The sequence below is a fragment of the Acanthopagrus latus genome, chromosome 16 (assembly GCF_904848185.1).
Source record: "Acanthopagrus latus isolate v.2019 chromosome 16, fAcaLat1.1, whole genome shotgun sequence".
In the NCBI taxonomy this organism is placed as follows: Eukaryota; Metazoa; Chordata; class Actinopteri; order Spariformes; family Sparidae; genus Acanthopagrus; species Acanthopagrus latus.
Genome location: NC_051054.1, coordinates 7,752,376 through 7,773,546, shown reverse-complemented (window position 1 = coordinate 7,773,546; position 21,171 = coordinate 7,752,376). Strand labels below are relative to the sequence as shown.

The 21,171-nt window shown below is 46.1% G+C and overlaps 1 protein-coding gene across 2 annotated transcripts; it reads left to right on the top strand.

The window, feature by feature from the left end:
- The first annotated feature begins 833 nt into the window (after positions 1-833).
- On the top strand, positions 834-20,824 carry ttbk2a (tau tubulin kinase 2a). Of its 2 annotated transcripts, XM_037072435.1 has the most exons (16): positions 834-1,730; positions 6,623-6,791; positions 8,322-8,469; positions 9,779-9,852; positions 10,792-10,932; positions 11,366-11,470; positions 11,925-11,990; positions 12,126-12,218; positions 12,314-12,439; positions 12,588-12,745; positions 12,845-13,052; positions 13,134-13,357; positions 13,858-14,410; positions 15,272-15,610; positions 16,393-17,351; positions 17,658-20,824. In XM_037072435.1, exons 2-16 carry the CDS (start codon positions 6,723-6,725, stop codon positions 18,103-18,105), a joined length of 3,711 nt encoding a protein of 1,236 aa, XP_036928330.1. In that variant the 5' UTR covers positions 834-1,730; positions 6,623-6,722; the 3' UTR covers positions 18,106-20,824. The 2 variants fall into 2 exon arrangements, with proteins under 2 accessions (XP_036928330.1, XP_036928331.1); XM_037072436.1 differs by lacking the exon at positions 15,272-15,610.
- The last annotated feature ends 347 nt before the right edge of the window (positions 20,825-21,171 follow it).

Sequence of the window (21,171 nt, the reverse complement as noted above, 5' to 3'; positions counted from 1 at the left end):
GAAGTCTCGACCTGGGCAGTGACGCGTTCCCAGGTAATTTCTGTTTATTTTACACGATTATTGCAAATTATGTATTATCATCTAACCCTAATACTAATAGTTTATTAATCAATCACTCAGTCACGTGAGTTTCTGCTCTTTTTTCTAAGTGACCTTGTGAAATATTAAACATAAACGTATAGCAGGTATAGCAATAATATAACCCTTTATGTAATAATATGTATTTTAGATACACTGCACAATGATAGTAAGTGACATTTAAAACTGGATATGTCATGTTAAATGATGATAAGAACAACAACAATGACACATTACCATGATAACAGAGATACAAGTTGACTAACAAGATATATCCTGGTGAATTATGTATGTATGATATTGTTTCACTGGTTTCTTTTAACATAAATGCTCCCAGTTTTATTGCATTGCATGTTTTAATACCTGACACTAATATTCATAAATTGTTGATCTGCATGCTTACAAATGTTAATCTCATATTGTTTAGGAAGGTTTTTACATGCCAAATTTCCAGGGATTATAGATGAAAGATTGCAGATTAAAAACAATGTCACCTATACCATAATCAATTTCAGCACAAGAATAAGGACTAAACCAATACACTTTTTTGTATCTAAAATGTTTAAACGGCATTAAAGTGGTGGCCACAAAATTCAAGCTCATAATTTCAGAGGAAAAGCAGATTCCCTGGTGGCAGGGTCCACCAAATATAAACAAAGTAAGACAGCATGACATTGTGTTGTCCTTTAAACTGAGTTTTTTATTCAGTTTATTCAGTCATGAAAACATAATCAGTTTCTCTACTTTGTTCAGGCATAAAAATAAAAAAACAAAAAAAACAAAACCATGCAGTGCACCTTTAAAATCAAAACAACGTGAACACCTGGACTATATATTTGCATGCATCACTTTACCACACCACATTATTTTTAGGACGGTACAACATGGGTTACATGTTGCTTCATGTTTTTAAGACTGAGGAACAGAAAATGTCCACTCTGCTGAGAGGAGAATGTCGTTTTTAATCTCTGTGTATGCCATCAGTCACATACACCATCTTTGGATGAATGTCGCCTCCCTGTGGTCTTTGCGTGAAAGTTTTTTTCCCTCTCTCCTATGGCCGCGTTCCAAACTAATTAGACCGTATCCTCAAACACTACTCACGTCACATGTCATGCAGCCTCATTCAATATCTAATTCACTTCATGGCTCAAGCACTCGACGTGTGTTTATTATAATATTCGACACATTGTTTCTAGAATTAAAACGCTCAAAAGCACTGATATGGTTATAGTGCCCGGCGCGCGCGGCGCGGGCGAGCTTTAAAGATCCCCGGCTGCGCGTGCCCGAGCTGTTGCGAGGGGCTATCGAATCGGGGCCGCGCGCGCAAGCAAAGCAAAGGCTGATGATCACCACAGAGAGTCGTCACGTCACGGGTCCGCAGCGACCGACAGAGATGCTGAGGTGACAGGCAGAAGGAGAACAGGGACGATCGCATCCAGACATTATTTCACCTCCTGCTCGTTCATTCGTCCTCCGACCACCACCATCACCGCCGACACCGACGAGCCTCCACCTCTCCTCCCCATATGGACGGCTCTCCAGCTATGGAATTCCGCTCGATGTCGACCCCGCCGCCTCCGTACGTAGACGATTTCGTGTAACCACACCCGGCGTCTCTTTGGATCGAGGATTGGCAGCGAAGACCCGAGGTAAGGGTCCACGATCCCATGGAGGAGGAGGAGGAGGAGGAGGAGGAGGGGAGGCCGCGCTGCACTACGCGACCTCCCGCTTCATTTTATTTGATTTTTTTCCGGCCACCATTTCGCTGTCGCCCCGCAGTTGCATGCGTTGAGTTTTGTTGTTAGAGCTTTACAGCAGAGCCCAGTGAGAGCAGGGATGAGGTTTTGCGTGGCCTGCTGCTGTGGACGGTGCGTGGACGCGCCTGAGTAAATCTGCTGTGGCAACCAAAGGGAGCCACGCAACAGCTCCAGCAACAGTTCTTCTCTGCACGAGAGGAGAGCTGGCTGTTTTATTTATTTATTTTTTTAAAAATGATTATTATATTGTAGTTTGAGTGTGATGGGAACTGACTGCAGCTTGCAAGTCAGCCGATGTATTTGTGTTTCTCTATTGTAAAATCCTGTTGTGGGCTCTTGAGGTGAATGCATGCTTCATGCTCATCCCTTCACAGTGTCTTCAGATTGGATCAGTTGCATCCATGCTGTGACCCGAGAGGAGGCATAGCTGTGCAGGGGGGGGCCTCCTCCTGCACACAAAGTTGCCAGACCGGGCACTGATTTCATCCTGCCATGTGTTCTCTTGCTTACAGATGGTGTGGGGGGTTTTTTGGTTGGAGTGGGGGGGGTCTGACTCTGTTGTCCCCCCTCTCCTAAACCAAAACATCCTCCAGGATTTAGTTGGTGCCAGAGGAGGAAATTGTACATTCATGCAGTTGTAATAAACTTGCAGCTTTCCTTTCCCCTCCCTGAGCAGACAGAAAAGAGGGGCAGAGGCGACGACGGGCTGCAGTCAGCAGATGAAAATGGCACTGCACCACGGTCGCCATGGAGATGGAGGGGTCAGGAAGCGTGATTCATGATGAGACGGTAGCCCGGCTGTCATGGATTGGTTGAAAATTTTTTTTTTTTTTGGTCCAAGGTCTGCTCATTTTTTTTCTTCTTCCCACTTTCATTGATGTTGGTTTGTGTGGTGAGGATGAACGAGGAGGAGGAGGAAGAGCGTAGACGTGCTTCTCTGTGAGGTGTGAGATTAGTCACAGCGTGGGGCAGCCTGCCGTGTGCATAGGTGTGTGTGTGCCCTTATGCAATGTGTGCACATGTGTGTTGGTGTGAGGTTATAACTCTCAGTCAATGGACGACTCTGCGCTGTTTTTATAATAGGAAGGAATATTAAAAAAAAAGATGGCTGACTCTTGACCTAAAAGCAGAGGTAAGGTCAGGTCACAGAGACCTCCCGAAACACCAGCCCTCTCCTCTGCAGCCTCCACCTCTCTGGCAGAAGTGTGAGTCGCCCTCACTGAATTCTGAACTCGCTGAGAAAGGATGCTTCCTGCACGGCAGCCCAGATGTGACGGGGAGAAAAGAGTGAAAACACGAGAACGTGCGTTGGTGACCTTGAGGTTGTGACACGGCGCTCGCAGCAGAGGTTGTTTCATCAGTGTTTGCGGTGACTTTCTCTCATCCCTGCAGGGTGAAAACAGGGATTTTAGTACAGCGTGTTTCATCCGTGGTTTGGATGGCGTAGTCTGTGGGGTTTTTTTGCCTCGTCATCAATTAGCATAATATCAAGAATTCCACTGATGTTGCTCCAGTTGCTTGGCTTGAAGATGTGCAGGGGGGAAAATGTAGGTTCCAGCGCCTGAGGTTGACTTGATGTGTTTCTAGTGAGCGTTTCTGAAAAGTTTGGTTACGCTTTGGTCCACGTGGCTTTAAAGAGAGGTGCTGAGACTTTCATTTTGATGTCTTTCCGCGTCTGTGGGACATTAAAGGATTCTGATTCCTGCTCCTGTTTTTCCCAGAGCATGACTTTCCTGTTAACCGCAGCGGTGCTGTTCTGCTTAGTGCTGATTGCCAAATTATGGCATGTTGATAAGCTAAACCGTGTCAGTGGTCAACATTCTCTGCTAAACATAGCAGAGCCACTAGTCATCCTCAGCGGCCAAAATAAGGATGAAGTCCTAGAGACCTTGTTTCCCGTGTTTGGGTAACTTTTAACAATTTGCACTTTCTCTTCTCCATTTATCTGTCCATCTCTCACTCAATGAGAGGGATCGGCCGCAGCAGAACAGTAGACTGCACGTGGTACAGTCCCAGAAACAGGTGATGATTGATGAAATGGGAAAAAGATGTGAAATCTGACATGAATCTAGAGGGGTAGAGGAGAACTGTGACCCTGGGAGGTAACAAGGAAATGAAAAAGGTGTGGAAAAACTGGGAAGGCTGGCAAGTATGCCATTAGCTGTCAACTGTCAATATTATTCAGTTTTAAAGGATATATTCACCTAAAAAGGAAAATTCATTCAGTAGCCATGTCGTCATACAATACATTTTTCTTGGACATAGCAGCAAAACTGTGCTGCAGCGTTCTCCTAACGACTGAGGTAGCCAGGGACTTGTTTTAAAACATAAAATAACAGCTGTAGAAAAAGCACAAAATGGCTCCATGTGGCTCGTCCCGCACAATCCAGCTCTCATGAAGCCCCGAGATCCAAAAGTGACGCGCAGTCAGGCTTGTGCACACACTTCAGATGGGGCATGAGCTAACACTAGAGTGAAGATATGAGCTTTTAAAACCATCTAAACATGAACTGTGTGGAGCCATTTTAATGTCTTTTTCCCCCAGTTGTTTTGAATTTTTAAAACCAGTCCCCATCCACTTCACTCATTTAGGAGAACACTGCAGAGACAGTTTTTTCCTCCAGAAATGTTTTGTGGACTAATAAAACTTCACCTGACTTCCACCTGCACTGCACGGTGGTGAGTAGGTAATGACTGAATTTCCATTTTCTGGTGAACTTATCCTTTAAGCAGATAATCTTCACTTGAGTCGAAAAGGAAATTACAAGCTTTGTAACATCATGTAAAAGTCTTATCATATCTAGAGCTTCACTATTAAAAATCATCATCATATAGTGCATTTTCCGAAAAGAAAAAGATAATCTCAAATGAATAGAAATATATCTTAATAAATGTATTAATATATAAGATTGAAAGTACTTTATTGTCATTGTACAAATGTGCAAAATAACAACACAATGAATATACCACGGCACTCTCTGATATGAAGAAGGAAGAAACAATATAAAATCATATAAAGAAGAGAAAGAATAAGCTAGCAGTCATGGTGGTAACATCCAAAATAAACAAAGCGTTGGTAGCAGCATGATAACTAAATAGCAGTATAAAGGTAATAGTAGCATAATCATCCAATGCACTAAAGAAACAGTAATTATATACCAAGAATCCATTCAAGTCTATAAGAGTGATGATATGTCTTAAGAATCGATTAATTGATTAATATTCTCGTCCAGTCATCATGTACCAAGTCCACCTTCGCTCCTGAGCCTCGACTCTGGGACACATTCCACGCTCGTCATTTCTCAGTTATCTAGTCTAACCACGCTTTGCCCTCCTCCATCTCCCAGCCCGTCGTCCCGGAGCATGATGGGATTGATTTGCCTCCTTGATGTTGGGATCATGCCCCGTAACCAAATCGTGTTTTGAAGGCTCGTTGCATAACCGCAAGACGCCTGCGCGCCGTGTGCGGAATGATGAGTTGAAGTCAGGATTTTTGCTTTGAGCTTTTGAAGCCAGACTGAAGGAAGTTAGCGGCGTGTGCACTCCTGAGGAATGCTCCGTCTGTGACGTACACGTCGCATTGTACAGGAGCAGAGACGCAGCATGTCAAGGGAAAACTCTTTGATTGTTGTTGTTGCTGAATGTAAATGGAGTGTGCGCTGCATAGTCGTAAATGTATTTGTAGCACATGTTCATGAATAAGTCTTGTGTTGCTTTATTGATCAACGATTTACAAATATATGTATGTAAGTATTTTAAAAAGATTTGGGTTGCCAGGTTTGACAAAACTCCTCCAGCAGGGGATCTTAGTTCATTCACTTTTTGGACCAAAATCATTGTAGTAACAGTTTATTAAAGGATTAGTTCGCCCAAAAGGAAAATCATGTTATAATCTTCTCAGCCCCAGTGCTGATGGGAAGTTGGCTGAAGTTTCTTCCACCAAGTCCACCAAAACGTACTAAACAACTGAAGTAAAAAGAAGACATAAACGGGCTCCATACAGCTTGTCCGGCATCTCAAATGGATCTCAAATTAATTTAAAGAGATGTTATTTACGCTCTTGACATGCATTCCAAAGGGAGACTACTGTCCACGACAGTATTTGTATGAATTTTGACTTTGGGTAGCACAGAAATCTGATGTTACGTCACCTCAGTTGCTACAAATCATACTGTGATGAATAGCAGTTATTGTGATGTGTATGTCTGTAGCCTTGACCAAAAAAAAATAAAAGTAAAACTCTTTTACAGAATGCAGTCTCAGCCAAAGTCATGCAACTTTAATGAATCCAACTTATTCTACAGTGGTTGGTATTTCTTTATGAGTTTACCTGCTGTGGTACAACAAACAAAGCTGTGTCACTGTAGTGCATGTTTAAGCTGCTTTAACGATCTCATTATATCTGACGAGACTTATAGTGCCGTCTTGGCCCTTTGCTGTCATACGCAGAAGATAAACGACTGAGGAAAGTGATACGACGACGAAGCCTTTTTTGTAATTTAAGATGCGGGACTGTTGCCCGCGAGTTGGTGGGCCGAGTTTGTCTAGAAAAGACAGCTGCTGGCAGCAGGTGTGGCAGCTGCAGCGATGGTTCGAGTATCAGAGAGCTCCAGCCATTAAGCCAGGGGTTTAACTCTGTCTGTCACCGAGGGTGACTTTCAGACTTTTACAGGAAGTTCAGCCGGGCCTTATTTGGCGAAGCCCTCTGGTTCAAAGCTCAAGATGCTCCAGTTTAAGCCTAAATAACCAGAATTCAACTGATGTTCCTGATTTTGCTTCCACAGGGTTCTACATCAAGGCCCAAATGCCCGGCTCAGTGTGAGGCTGCTGTTTCGAGGGAGGGGGCGGAAGCAGTGAGGGCAGCGTCCCTGGTCCACAGACGAGATGAGCGGGGGAGCGGAGCAAGCTGACATCCTAAGCGTGCTCTCCCTGGTCAAGGAACGATGGAAAGTGGTAAGTGGCGTGTTCTCCGGCGACAATGGGCCGCGTGTTTGTCCCCTCCAACTCCATCACCGCCTGTCTCCAGCTCACCCTCCGCCCCACAAAACAACAACTCTTTGTTTATCAGACAATGCCCCGAGTCCTTTCTGCTCTTCCTCTTAAAGTATCTCACCTGTGGCTTGGACAGTTTGGGGTCACGTCTCTCCGTCCAGGTAGGGCTGCTGCAGTACAAGAGATCTAAAAATAGCCTGTGTAGCTATTTGTGGCAGTGCAGCGCGCTATAGGCGGCAGCGGTAGTGTTCCCCGAGGGCCCGTGTCTCTCACTGCTGTGCCAGCTCGGGCGCCATGTGAGGCTGTTATTCCTAACTGGCACCACTTCCTGTCTTCTAAGGAGCAGAGTTACATAAGAACGCTGCAGCTAATCCCACATATTGAGCTCCTAGTGCGACACAAGGCTCCGAGTGTGTGTGTGTGTGTGTGTTTGTGTGTGTGTGCGTGCGTGGAGGACAGAGAAGGACACGTGGGAACTTAAAGCTGTACTAGTACAGAGAGTTAACTGGCAGTACTGCTGCGAGAAGTCTGACGGAGGGACATAAAGAAGAGTCATTTCTTCTTTTATTAGGATCTCCATTAGCGCAAGCATCGGCTAATCTCCCGCGGTGTCCGCCCCAAATTACAGTCATACACACTCACACACACACACACGACAGGATGAAACAGTTCACCTTATCAAATCAACAGTCAGCTCATGTGGGGAAGAAACAGCAGTGTCATCCTTTAGAATTAAAAGTCAATCACAGTTCCTCAAGAATTCATGTAAATAAATATAATGTTTTTATTTTTCCGTCGTGCTTGGCCTTCTTAAATTATGTAGTCATCCACCCTGCGCCTCCACATATTTGATGCCAAGAAAGCAGGGTATTGAAATACTGCACTGCATTTTTATAATTTATACACACAACTTAATTATGGTCTTATAAATATTTAAACAAAGTATGAACTGACCTTTAGTATCCCCTTGAATAATATGCGCTGGGAATGAGTTCTTCCTGGCTCTGTAAATGACTGTTTTCTGTGGCATACTTTTATTTTCTTTAGGTGGAGAGAATCTAATCCCCATTGTCACGTTTATTCCCGCCAGATAGAGCTGATATTGTGTGATATTTGATCCTATATTTATTGACTGGCCATCACTAGGTAGTTTCAGAGTCTCAAATGTGAGGATTTTTGTCTCTTCTTTCTCTTCTCTGATGGGATATTGAGTATTTGGGGGGTTTTGGACTCTTGATCTACATCATTTTAGGCTTAAAGAACTATTATTAATTATTTTCAAATGATTGCTGAGAGAATAATTGTCAAGTGTGTCTATAATGAGGATACTCATTTGACCGACCTTGACGAAAAAGAACAAAAAATGTCCTCATAATAATCTCTCCCACATCAGTGTGTGTCTCACTGTGTGTGCACATTACATACAAGACTGTAAAAGTAGTACTTTTTCATATGCAGTTCTGTATGTAACGGTTCACCGTCTTCCTCCAGACGAAGAAGATCGGGGGCGGTGGATTCGGGGAGATCTACGAGGCGGTGGACCTGCTGACGCGGATCAACGTGGCGCTGAAGGTGGAGTCGGCCCAGCAGCCCAAACAGGTGCTCAAGATGGAGGTCGCCGTGCTGAAGAAGCTCCAGGGTGAGTCGAAATGGATTCAGTGGATTTAGTTACAGTTCTGGAATTGATCGACGCTCTTTGGCGCGATGACCTATTGATCTGCCACAAGAGAGAGAGGATACGGTGTGTATCACAAGCATTCTGCGCTTAATAGAAGTTAAACATTTCCCCTCACTGATTTCTCCTGGACTGACAAGCAAAACATAGGAAGAACAGGAAATGTCGAAAAAAAACACAGGCGGTTGGCATTTGTGCATCAATAGCTGCTTACAATAATCTCTCGGTCTGAGACCAGATATAGATCATCTGACTCGTCTGAAAGCACAGTTTGGCCCAGGGGGTTTCGGCTCAGTTTGCGTCGGTCTGTGCTGCAAAACACACCGTCATTCTGCAGGACCGGCAGATTAAATCGCTCTGCTTCTCATGTCTTGTGCGTCAACCGTGGGAGTTTTTTTTTACTGTGAACATTTCAGCTGACAGGAACAGAAGCGAAACGGTAACGGGAAGTGTATGATTGTGTGCCGGGACACTCCCAGCGCAACACAAGAGAGCTCCCCCGGCCAGGGGTTGTATAGTTTTACTCCTTTCTCGCTTCTTTTTTAACCGTGTCTTGTCCCTTTCATCTTCCTTCCTGCCTTTTAACCACTGCACCTTCTCCCTGTCTCCCCTCTGAGAGGAAAATCAATGGGCTGAGATCATGTTTGCTGTCTAATGGCTGCGGCCTGGGGCATCATGGGTCTGTTTGCTTCCTGAGGGAACCAGCATGTAACTGGAGACGGCCCACCCTCCAAACATTACTGACCGGCCCGGCTTGAGTACACAACAACCCATGACCTTATAAGACTCTATCAAGCTAATGTTTTGGATTCTTTACTCAGATCTTTTGGTTTATTTTTTAAAGAAACTGGTGAAAGTAAGCCCATCTAAAAACGGTTGTCTTTAACATGGAGGTTTGGTTAGTTAGTGTTTGCATTCACTCTCCGCCGGAGGGTTTGGGGTGTGGCCGCAGTCAAGTTGCCACTGCAGCAGTGTCCTTTGAGACCAGAGCGCACACACACGCACACACACACGAACACTCAAGGCATTCATGCACATGTGGGTGTCGTGTGCTATAGCCTATAAATCAGCAGGGCAGGGTAGTCATACAGGAAAGTTGGTGATGCGAGAAGCAAGGGCAGGGAAATATGGACACACACATCATCGTTATTCCCGCAGCATGCCGTTATCTTACGATCACGTGATGCAGCTGACGTCAGGTGGCTGCGGGGTGAGCTCAGATTCTCCTCAAAAGTAACCGGAAAAAACTCTCTTGTCCTTCGTCGTTTCTCAGGTAAAGACCACGTGTGTCGCTTCGTGGGATGTGGCCGCAATGACCGCTTCAACTACGTGGTGATGGAGCTGCAGGTCAGTCTACCTGCAGAGGAGTTAATTTTTTTTTTTTCAATTTACACTTTCACCAGTATGCAACGAGAGACATACAGAACACAGCAAAAGCTAAAAGTCAAACAGACAACAACCACAACAACAAAAAGTACGGTACCATAAAACAACATATACCATAGAGTGATAAAACACACCACAGTGCCTCTGATATATGTTTCAAAATAACTGCAGTATTGGTCCGTGTTAATTGCAAATACACAACGCTTTCATTCGTTCATCGTATCAGCTTTTCATCTATACTAAAAAGAGGAGAAAACTGAAGTAAACTGAAGGCCGTTGGTGGTGCAGAACAAGCCATTCAAGACCGGCAGACTGACCAGAGGTCATGCTGACATCGCCGTCCCATGTTGCTAGCTTGGCTCCAAATATTTATAGCAACAATACTCTCCATGTAGAGACTCAGGCAGCACTCAGAGCTCCCATACCTGCTGAGATCCACACAGGCGTCTGATTAGTTCCTATGATGTTGATAATTGAAATAACTTTTTCAAATTTATGCAAGGAAATATCTTTTAGTGGGAGGGGTCGGAAAGTATCTACCGAATCTGAATCTGAAGGTGATGACAGATGAGCTCTGAGTGCGGTCTGGTTCCTAGATGTACAACCAGAAACCACAGGAATGCTACATTTCCGTGTAGTGCACTGACTCCTGACCACACCATGTGTTTAATTATAGGTGATCTGTGCAGCTGAACATATATTTTTCCTCACTGTTGGCTTTGACTTTGTGCACTAAACATACTGTCAGTGGCATTTCAGTCAGTAAAACACTGTGTAGTTGCTCCTTGTTGGATAAATGTAGCATTCTGGGTCGTTTGTGAGATGTTTGTTGAGGCAGACGGAGGTCCTGCTGGGCTTCTGTTAGTTTGTTAACTGATCTCGTACGATGTGCTCTCTCAGGGTCGTAACCTGGCTGACCTGAGGAGGAGCATGACCCGGGGAACCTTCAGCATCAGCACCACCCTGCGACTGGGGCGCCAGATCCTGGAGGCCATCGAGAGCATCCACTCTGTCGGCTTCCTGCATCGTGACATCAAACCGGTGAGTCACGGCTCGCCGGGCGCAGCAGAGGACATTTTATGTCACTACCTCACCTTTCATTAACATTAATGTTCTTTCCGTATCGTCCCGCTGCATGGGGATATTTTTATTTCTATTGTCTGGGAAGTGTTTGTGACTCCTGCACTTTATATTGTTGGCTACGAGCATTGTTGCTGATTCATTATTTTGTTTTGTTTTATTGACGGTTGCACTCACAGCACGCTGGCTCACTATGAGTGTTGGCTGAATGCCTGCAATGTAGCAGAATGTCTCCTGAGCTGCCGTATTAAATTATACTCCACCATAGGACCACATTGTATTCCCCAGGGGGCTGGAGTCATTTATATAGACAATGAGCATTATTGTAATTGCATTCACGCATAATTCATTTTATTGTTGATTTAACTGTCTCCTGGTTTTTTTTCTGATCCAGTCCAATTTCGCAATGGGCCGCTTCCCGAGTACCTGTCGAACCTGCTACATGCTGGACTTCGGTTTAGCTCGCCAGTTCACCAACTCTTGCCAGGAGGTCCGACCTGTAAGTTCCCCTCCTCTGTGTATATACTGAGCTTAATGGTACCAATGGATCAAATGACTTTCTGTAGTGTAAAGAGTGTTAAACCCAGAGGTGTGTTTTCTCAGCTTTCTCAGCTCATTGTTTTGGGTTTACAGCCCACAAGATTACTGTTTTGGTTCAGTCTCGCTGCTCTCATCCGTCTTGTTTCCAACAGCAGCAGGTAGCTGTTTTCAGTCAAAACAAGCTCCGATAAACCCAGCGTACACTTCCTGCCAAGCACCAACTGGCTGGCAGACAAAATTAGGGACTAGCTGGTGGAGCATTAGGAACTAAAGAGCCAGTTATTAACCTCGCGAGTTAGTGAGGACAAAACCAGAGCTCGTACTACTTTTGTCGACACAGACCACCAGTATCAAACAAACACCAAATTTCATTTTATACACATTTAATGGCCATTTCCTTCTATGCTCGTCAGCCCCGTCCAGTGGCAGGCTTCAGGGGAACGGTCCGCTATGCATCTGTCAATGCACACAAGAATAAGGTCAGTATCCACCCTCTGTGACAGCTCTTGTGTAATCCGTCATGCTGCCCCACACGTGTCTATTCATGTACTTCTTCCAATTCATGTGCTAATTTCACTTATCAATATTAACTCAACCCTGGTGCGTCTCTGCAGGAAATGGGTCGCCACGATGACCTCTGGTCTCTCTTCTACATGCTGGTGGAGTTTCTGGTCGGTCAGTTGCCATGGAGGAAGATCAAGGACAAGGTAAGCAATAGATAATTATTGTCCTCCCTCATCCAGGTAGCTGTAAGCGATGAGGTGCGACAGATTTGTAAGTGCCTGGGTTTGTTCGTTTCCAGGAACACGTAGGGAAGCTGAAGGACACTTACGACCACCGTCTGATGCTCAAACAACTGCCAGCAGAGTTTGGTGTCTTCTTGGAACACATCTCCACCCTCGACTACTTCACCAAGCCCGACTACCAGGTGACACATGGGTCCAATTTGGATTTGATAAAGAGAAGATTTCTGACTACATAGAAGTTCTTATGTCAGGAAACACGTCTTTGAAACATGTTCGCTGTTGAATTTCACTGAACAAAAAGGGTTAATCATGTGTTTTGTGTCGTTACAGCTGCTAATGTCCGTGTTTGACAACAGCATGAAAACCTACAACGTCGTGGAGAATGACCCTTACGACTGGGAGCGGACTGGCACTGATGGCACCTTGACAATCAGCGCCACAGCCACGACGCCGCAACATCACACCCGCCTCACTCCAGTGCACTTGGGGTATGTTGATTGGCGAAACGATATGGTTGAAATCACACATCTGCCGTCCTTTAACCCCCCTCGAACAGGAATTAATGTTTGCACCTTTTGTTGTCCCAGTATGGCCAATGCCTCCCTGATCCCCGGGGACCTGCAGAGGGAAAACACAGACGAGGTTCTGCAGGACGAGCAGCTCAGCGATGTGGAGAACAACCCCGCTCCGGAGCGCCTGCCGGGCTCTCCTCTCCACCTACACCGCAACCAGGAGGCTGACGTCTGGGAGGAGCTGGACCGCAACCGTAACCGCATCAGGACGGCAGTGTGGAAGGTAGATTATAGTCACGCACTTGCAGAGAGTTTGATTCCGCAGTTAGAATTAGTCACTGACAGAACTGGCTGGTTTCCACAGGCGGGACCGGAGGAGGAACACAGCAACAACCAGGGTAACCAAGGACAGCAGAGCAACTATGCTGGGCTGAATGCGAGTCCCACCGTCAAGCTGCACGCTCAGCCTGTGGCCTCAGACCGTGACGGCCCTCTGCTGAGGAAGCTCCGCAACATTCACAGCTTTGAGCTGGAGAGGAGGCTCGGCTTAGAGTCCAAGCCCAGTCCAGAGCGCTCCCTGGAGCCAGAGTAAGTCTCTCAAGACTCTGATCCATCTGCAAGGTCCCATATTGGAGAAAGTTCCCCTGTCTCTTTTGATTATACAGTCAAGCAGATCTAGGTTCTATATACAGGATGTCAAAGTATCAAAATGTTTAAACCATGGAGAAATGGTGCCTAGCCTGTATTTAGAAACAGAGCCCTCAAAGGAAACTTTCACCTCCTCAGCAGGGCCAAGGTCGGTCTATGTTTAAACTTCTACTGTTACTGCAGTCTGATAAACCATAGATTATAAACTAGGAGCATTTTTAGTAATGTTTTGCCTCTCTTTAAATAACTTGTCTTGTGCTGGGAATCTATTCTGTTTTTTTACTATTATATAAGGGTTTTGTTTTGTGTTTGGACTCCACACCACAATGTAGTGATCAAAAGATCTGCTTAATATGGGACCTTCAACGCACTTATTTCTTGATTATCCCTGAAAATTGAGCTGAGAGTTGTTCATTTGCATCTGTCTTGTGTCTGTTCAGCTTATCGAAGCAGCAGCTTGGCGCCCAGCACCAGGAGATGGAGGCTGATGGGGCTGCGATCATCCAAGTAACTCAGGGTCAAGCTCTACCTGCCGGGGAGCGACCTGACAGGGTCTGGCACTATGATGAGGAGTTCCGTTCTGGTGGTGGCTCTCCTAAGCCAGCATCCTCAGGATCTCAGGAGCAGGGAGAGGGGGCAGTCAGCAGTGGGGGCTTTGTGGCCCTCAATCTAAGCTCTGGGAGGCAGGACATTGACTCGAGGGAGTGGGTGATGGTAGAGAGGCCCAATGGCTCTCCAGGAGCCAAGGTTACCACCAGCCCTTCGGAGGAGGACGAGGAGCCGGAGGTGCTCCAGCCAGGGGGACAATCCCCTGGATGGGAAAAGGGCAGCCGAAGCCCGAGCTCTGGCAAAACTAAGCAAGAAAGTACGGCTTCCTCCAAGGGAAGTGCAAAAGTGGACAAGCTGGAGCTCAGCGTTGGCCAGGTGGGGGCCCTGCCCCCCGTCACTCCGACCAGCCCAGCTGAAGCTCTGGCTGAAGGAGTCCTCACTCAGGTAAGCCCGATCATTTGAAGGTCATCTCACATCATGACATACATGATACTGACTGTAGTCAGCATTTTACCAAGTTAAAAAGCTGCACAGAGTTCTAGCCATAGAACCTAAATGCTAATCAGTCAGAGTTCCACCAGCTGCATCTTGCTGTAGTGTGAAGCTAAATGTTTTTGCTGTGTGTTTTCTCGCTTCTTCGCTTCTGTTCATTTGTTAGACGAAGATATTTGTGTCACAACTGCAGCGCTCTTTATCAGATCACAGCATGGGGAAAAGAGAGCTTATGGCTTTGAAATGCACTTTGATTTGCGTTAAATATTTTGCATAATTTAATCATACTTTCAGACGTTTGCAGTGTGTTTGGTTGATTTTATTTACCTCACAAATTAATTGATTTATTTCCAAAATATGCTTTGGTTTGCTCAGTTTAAACTGCTTTTTTGCTCCTTTGCCGTTTATTCCATTCAACCAACAAGCCCATCGAGTCAAACTCCAACGTCCTGTTCAGTCTGCGTGTTAAACATAGTTGTTTTTTTTCACTTCAAGAGGAATAACTGTCCCCTCGCTCTCTCCTACAACCAGAACAACTCCCTCCAAGTTGAAAATGTAGAGTGCCTTCCCAAAATCTACCTTCCTCTCCTCTGTCTTCTTTCCTAGCCTAAGATCAGGCCCTTATATTTACACCCCTCCCGCCGCTTTGCCTGTACAAAGAAAAAACTCTCCCCTCGGGCTCCCGACCGCTGCAACCTGCTTGTCCTACCTCACAGTGCCTCCACCTTACTTCCGTCTCACTCCCTCACCAATCTCACACCCCTTCCTCTCTCCCTCTCTCCACCTCCTGCTTCTCTCCCTCCCATCTTTTAGTTCCCCACCTCTCCTCCGTCCCTGCCTGAGGAGGTTGCGGTCCGGACATGCAGCCCCATCCCTCTGCGTTCTCCCAGCCCTCACACTCTCCTGACCACCTTGTCGGACCCGCTGCACCAACGCCAGCCGCTGGGCATGAGGCGCAGCCAGTCCGCCGACCAGCCGCAGCAGGAGCGCCCCTCCTCTTCCTCCTCTTGCCACGGTTCCCTGCCACTACCACCACACCCTGCCCCCGGCACCCGTTCGCCCAGTCGTAGGAAACTGCCGGCCATCCCGGCGGGCGCCGCCAACGCCAAGTTCCCCTCTGTCATACGCATCACCCGTGCCCAGCTTCAGCAGGTGATGAGCCCGTCACTGTCCCGTAAAAAAACCTCCATTCAGCTTCCTCAACACGCAAGCTGTCAACCTTTTCTTTCTTTCTTTCATTTTTTTTTTTTTTGTTTAAGTTGCTTATTTTTGGCTTCTTTGTTTAGTCGGCTTGCTTTTTGTGTTGTTGTCAGGCAGCTCTCTCCAGAAACCATGAGGGGCATTGTGCAGGCCAGACAGAGCATGGGTCAGATGTGTCCTTGTGTCTGGACATGTGTTCTTGTGATCTGAATAGGGGTGTGTGTTTGTCTGATTGTGGCATGTGTGTTTGGAATGTCGAGTCATGACTACAGGTTGCATGGTCTCTTTTGTTTCAGATCGTCTTTGTCCTCTCTATCTTTCTCTTTCTCTCTCTCTCCCTGTATTTGTTCCTCACCCTCTCTTCGCTGAAGCCCCCTGCGAAGTTGCGTGAACGTTTCCTGTCCTACTTGCTGGTTTAGTACTCACAGCTTGACTGACACTGCCATAGCACTTTGTGTGTTTCGGTCTGATAATGGTAGCTATGGTACTGCATGCTGTTGCCAAACTAATCACCATTTATTACCCCACATTATACAATTCTTCTCTTTTTCACACATCTGCATCAGGCTCTTGCTACAGAACTACAGCACAACTCAACATGTTGTAGTCTATCAGCAACAGGCCTTTGACTTTTAGAATATTATTCCCATTTTTTGTGCGGTTTATTTTTTAAATAACACCTTGTCTGTCTTTTTCTCTTCCCTCCCATGTCTCCACCTCCCCCTCCCCTCCAGTTGACAGCTCAGCGGCCTTCTGGGCTGTCCTCCCAGTCGGGATCAGACAGTGCCCCACAGTGCCTCCTGCTGGAGAGGCGCGGTGAGGCTGAAGCTGACGCTCAGCAGGTTCAGGAGCACACAGCGGACATCTGCTCCCCCCAGGACCATGTGCCCACCCATCCAGGGACCCCCACAGACCCCCTGGCTGAGGCGCTGGTCAATGGAAACGCCAAAGCTCAAAGCCCTGTGCCAAGCCGCGTGTCTTCCCCGCGTTCTCCGCGCTCGCCTCCTCCGCGCTCACCTCCTCTGCGCTCGCCTTCTTCTCCTCGCTCCCCACGCAGTCCCTTGTTTGCCAATGGACACCTCTCCTCTCCTGTCAACGGCCAAAGGGATTTCAGTAATGGAGCAGTACCCAGGCTGAAAGACCATGAGAACGATTATGGCCACATTCAGTGCGCCACAGAGCCCCAGATACGGGGGGAGGAGAGCAGAGAAGTGCACCAGATCCCAGATCAGCCCAGAAGCCCAGCCTCCTCCTCCCCTGCCGCCCCCCGTAAGGACCCCAGCCGGAGGCAAAGTCGCATCCCAATCCTGGAGCCCTCCAGCCTGCTGGAGCTCCCTCCTCCAGGGTCTGCTAAGGAGAAACTTCTGCAGAAGAAAGCTAACCACCAGGGCCCGGTCCCCTCCCCCACTGCCTCACCATCCCTCTCTGACAGGCGGGGCCCCATGGTCCTTGCCAAGGACCCACTGTCCTCCACCTCTGACCGCTCCCAGGATGAGGACTCTCTCATGGGCTCCCGCTCTGACCGCCAGGGAGACGACGCTCCATCCCTCTCCTCCTCCTCCAGTCCTCTGTCCCGCAAGAGCAGGATCCCTCGTCCTGTTCATCCGGCTTCTTCCGCTGAGCAGCTCGCTGCCCAGTTCGTGCCACGCCCGCCCCCTGGAAAGCCACCTTGCCGTAGCACAGTGGAGGGCAGGTAACTAGTTGACCTGCATATTTTGTTTGCATTGGATAAATGTAGGATAAATATAGTAATAGAAATTTGGTTGGAGCTTACTCACATGTGTACTAGAGCCTGTCCATAAACAAAATAAGGGACAGGGTTTTTTTTTCATGGAAAAAAATATCTACACATAGTTAATAAATACAGAATGCGGCATAAAAATGGCTCAGTTTATGAGAGTGACTCCCTTTCATCCAACTCTCAGCAAGACATTTTGATTCATCATCCTGTTTCCTTGGCTGTTATTCATAACCTGCCCTCCTTTTTGTGCCCACTCAGGCTCAGGCGTTACCGCATTCGAGCTGGCAGCACCAGTGACTCAGACCTCCTCACATGCCTTGCTCAGCTGATGCACGGTTCCCGAGGCTCCCCACTTCACCACCGCTCCTCAGCCCAACACGATGGCCCCCGGATGGGCATCTGCAGCCTGACGAGCTCCCCGCACCACCATCGCAGCTCCAGCGCATCCCCACGCAGCTCCTCCTCCCTGCAGCGCTCCGTCAGCTCCTCGCCCTCCCGCCATGAGCACCGTGGCGGTGGGGGAGGGGGCTGCCTGGGCCGCAGCCGCTCGCCCCCCAGCTTCTCTGGCTCGCCGCCTCCCCGCCGCTTCTACACGCACCACCAGGACACCTGCTGCAGCCGCCAGGCCCGCACCGTCCCATTCCACCTGTCCAGGGGAAAAGGATGTAGCCGAGAGGGCAAGTGCTCCAGCAAGCTGAGCAGATAGTTGTGCTGCCACAGCAGAGGATGGGAAGACTCCAATTATGTTAAGCTAGATAGAAGCCTGAGTCTTCCTGTATAATTTGAAAAATCCCCCCCTTTTTTTTTGCTGTCAGTCGGAATTACACTTGTCTTGTCGTTTCCCGCTGTTCTCCTCACTTCTTCTATTTGCACAAATGGCTTGTCATTCATTCATGTGCCCAGGGGTGCTCCAGCGATTTAGTGTTGCACTTCCAGTTCCAATCCCATTCATGACTGACATCTATATTTAGAATTTGCTGTGGAAAGAAAGTAGATTTTCTTGAAAACCCATTTGAATGTGAAGACAAAATCTTAAAGGGGAGCTCCACCAGTTTTACACATTAAAGTGTGTTAACAGGTCTTAAGGATTACTACTGCATATGTGGAAAAGTAATATGAAGCCTTTTGTGGTTCTAGAGGAAGCTGTAGGTAATGATAATGATAATGATAATGTAATGATTTATTGCCTGCAGTCATGTCACTCAGTGGCTAAGTGGCTTTGTGGGTAATGTAGGCAACAGGGTTTTAAAAGGAAGAAGAGTGTGCAGGAATGATTTTGAGCATTTATTTTTTAAGCTCTCCATAACGAGGCCAGTGTTGGATTGAGTGCAATGTCAGCAGTGATGGAATTTAGCAAAGTACAAAGTACAAATCCTCATGTACTGTCCATAAGTAAAATGTTGAGGTACTTGTACTTTACTTGAGTATTTTCATTTTCTGCTACTTTATACCTCCATTCATTTTGGAGGCACGTATTGTATTTTTTACTCCACTACATTTATTTGATCTCTTAAGATAGTAGTTACTTTGCAGATTAAATGCCGTATCAATGATATTCATCTGATATGCTGGTACACCACTGAATGCTACTCCTGGTGGACTGCTTTTACAAAACCCAGTGCTTTCTGGAGCCACACAACACTTTATACCGCTTTTTCCACATGTGCAACAATACTCCCCAAGACATGTTAACACACTTTAATATGTAAAAAAAAAAAAGGTGGAGTGACCCTTTAAGAAAAACATATGTGTAATATCTCACACCGACTGGAAAAATTCAAATGGAATTGTTGTCAGCTCAGCTAGGAAAGAAAAATATATAATCAACTGCGGGCATTAATGGGATAAAGTTGTTGGACTCGTGAGAGACAGATTTAAAAAGTCAGGCTCTGTGATCCAGAAGCTGAGATATTTGTCCATTACATTTGCCATAATGCCACACCCCATCTGTCTCATTATTATAATGAAGGCTTTCCATTAGAAGTCTCAAGCCCAATTGTTGGAGTGCCCCCGAAGCGACATTGACACATCAGGGTCCTCGTTTTAATGTATATTATCATGGTGTAGAGCTGAATAACAGCTAATAGCTAATAATTACAGAGTGGTTTCCCAATGTGGGCAGTGCTATTATAGATAAATCAACAGTTTTCTGGGCCAGTGGGCACATAATTGAATACATTTCCTGTTTATTCATCGTCATCTATCCTGCACCACACTATAACTTATTTATCCCCTGTGTTAATGCACTTGGATTATACTGATGGAATATTAGAATAGCTGATCACAGCTTAATTAAACATTGGCCTGGGGTTGACTCATTTATCTCCTCTGTATATGGAGATTGCAGGCAGGGTATAATGTTTACTTTATGCTATATGTGGACGCATAAAGGCCGAATTTGTGTACAGTTGTATTTATTGAGATATTTATTTTGATGCTTAGCGACGCTTTTCGACCCCCACCCTCCTCTGTGCGATAGTGGACGTGTGGTTCTGTGCCCCCCCCCTCGCGGTAGTTTTTAAGTGTTCAATCAAAGGGATCGCTCCAACGTGTGACCCCCCCTTTAATACAATCAATCATGTAAAGTGCGTGAGGACACACACCTTTTTGTGCCTACTGTGTTGCTGAGAGGGAAATCGCACTGAACTGAAGAGATTACAAAGTTAGAATTGTTATCTGTAGGCATAGTAGCAGTAGTCAAACAAAACAAGACAACAAAAAAAAAAGGTTAAACAACACAAGGTGCATTACCGATGAGTGATGTTCAGACACGGATGTTTGTCTCAGCGTGTGCCTTGGCACTTTTGGGCAGCTCGAGGATTCACTTGTTTGTTTGTAGGAGCCCAAAACGGACTTGTGCCAGCAGTTAGAAGACGACCCTTTTCACCAGTATTCTTCTACGTAGGAAAGGTAGCAACACAAACGTTTTAACGCGAATTGAGCAGCAGTTTACTTGAGGACAGAGTAGCTATTAAAAAAGTGAATCCTGTCTTAACTGTCCTGTATATTCGCCAGGTCAGTGTTTGAGATTAAACTTTGAAGAAAAAAAGAAAAATGTGAATTTCAGACCTTAAACAACATTTTTGTCAAATAATAAACGGAGGCCATATGTACATATATTTCTCACACCAAAATAATGTTCCATGCTTCCATGTGCTAGATTGTTTTTTTTTTGTTCCGTTGCTCCCGCACCTGGAGAATGTCTTTTTATATGACGCAGTACGTTTGTGCACAAGGCGAAGGAATCAGAGTATTGTTTGTGTTTGATTTAGTTAGGATTCCTCACTGACAACTCCTCCTCCTCCCCCCACTTCTCTGCTTGTAAGATACTGTAAAATAACTCCGGCTTCCTCCCGACAGCTACTCTTTGCATGCTCAACAGAGAATAGACAGAAAAAATAAATAAATCGACTACTGAGTTAAAAGCTGCATTTCTATCTATCTTGTGACGATTTAAACCCAGAGGTGACTTCATTACCTGCTGGGTGAGCAGTTTTTGTTGTCTGTATGACTAGTTCTCTGCACTTCCTGCACTGATTTGGGGATGATAGACTGTATTTTTTATCAGTGCAAGTAGCTGAAATCAAAAGGAGAATAGACTTTGCTGCATTTTGAGCACTTGTATTTGTGTTTAATGATTAAAGGAGATGTATTATGCTCATTTATAGGTTCAAATTTTTATTTTGGATTGCTGCTAGGTTAGGTTTATATGCTTTAGTGCTCAAAAAACACATCTGTTTTGTAATACTCTATAGCTCCTCTGTGTGGTTCA

Bases quoted from the DNA above. Each gene is read 5' to 3' on its own strand.
- ttbk2a (XM_037072435.1), top strand. From the start codon at position 6,723: ATGAGCGGGGGAGCGGAGCAAGCTGACATCCTAAGCGTGCTCTCCCTG. The intron at 11,991-12,125 runs GTCAGTATCCAC...GCGTCTCTGCAG, and splicing joins TCAATGCACACAAGAATAAG to GAAATGGGTCGCCACGATGA. The intron at 12,219-12,313 runs GTAAGCAATAGA...GTTCGTTTCCAG, and splicing joins GGAGGAAGATCAAGGACAAG to GAACACGTAGGGAAGCTGAA.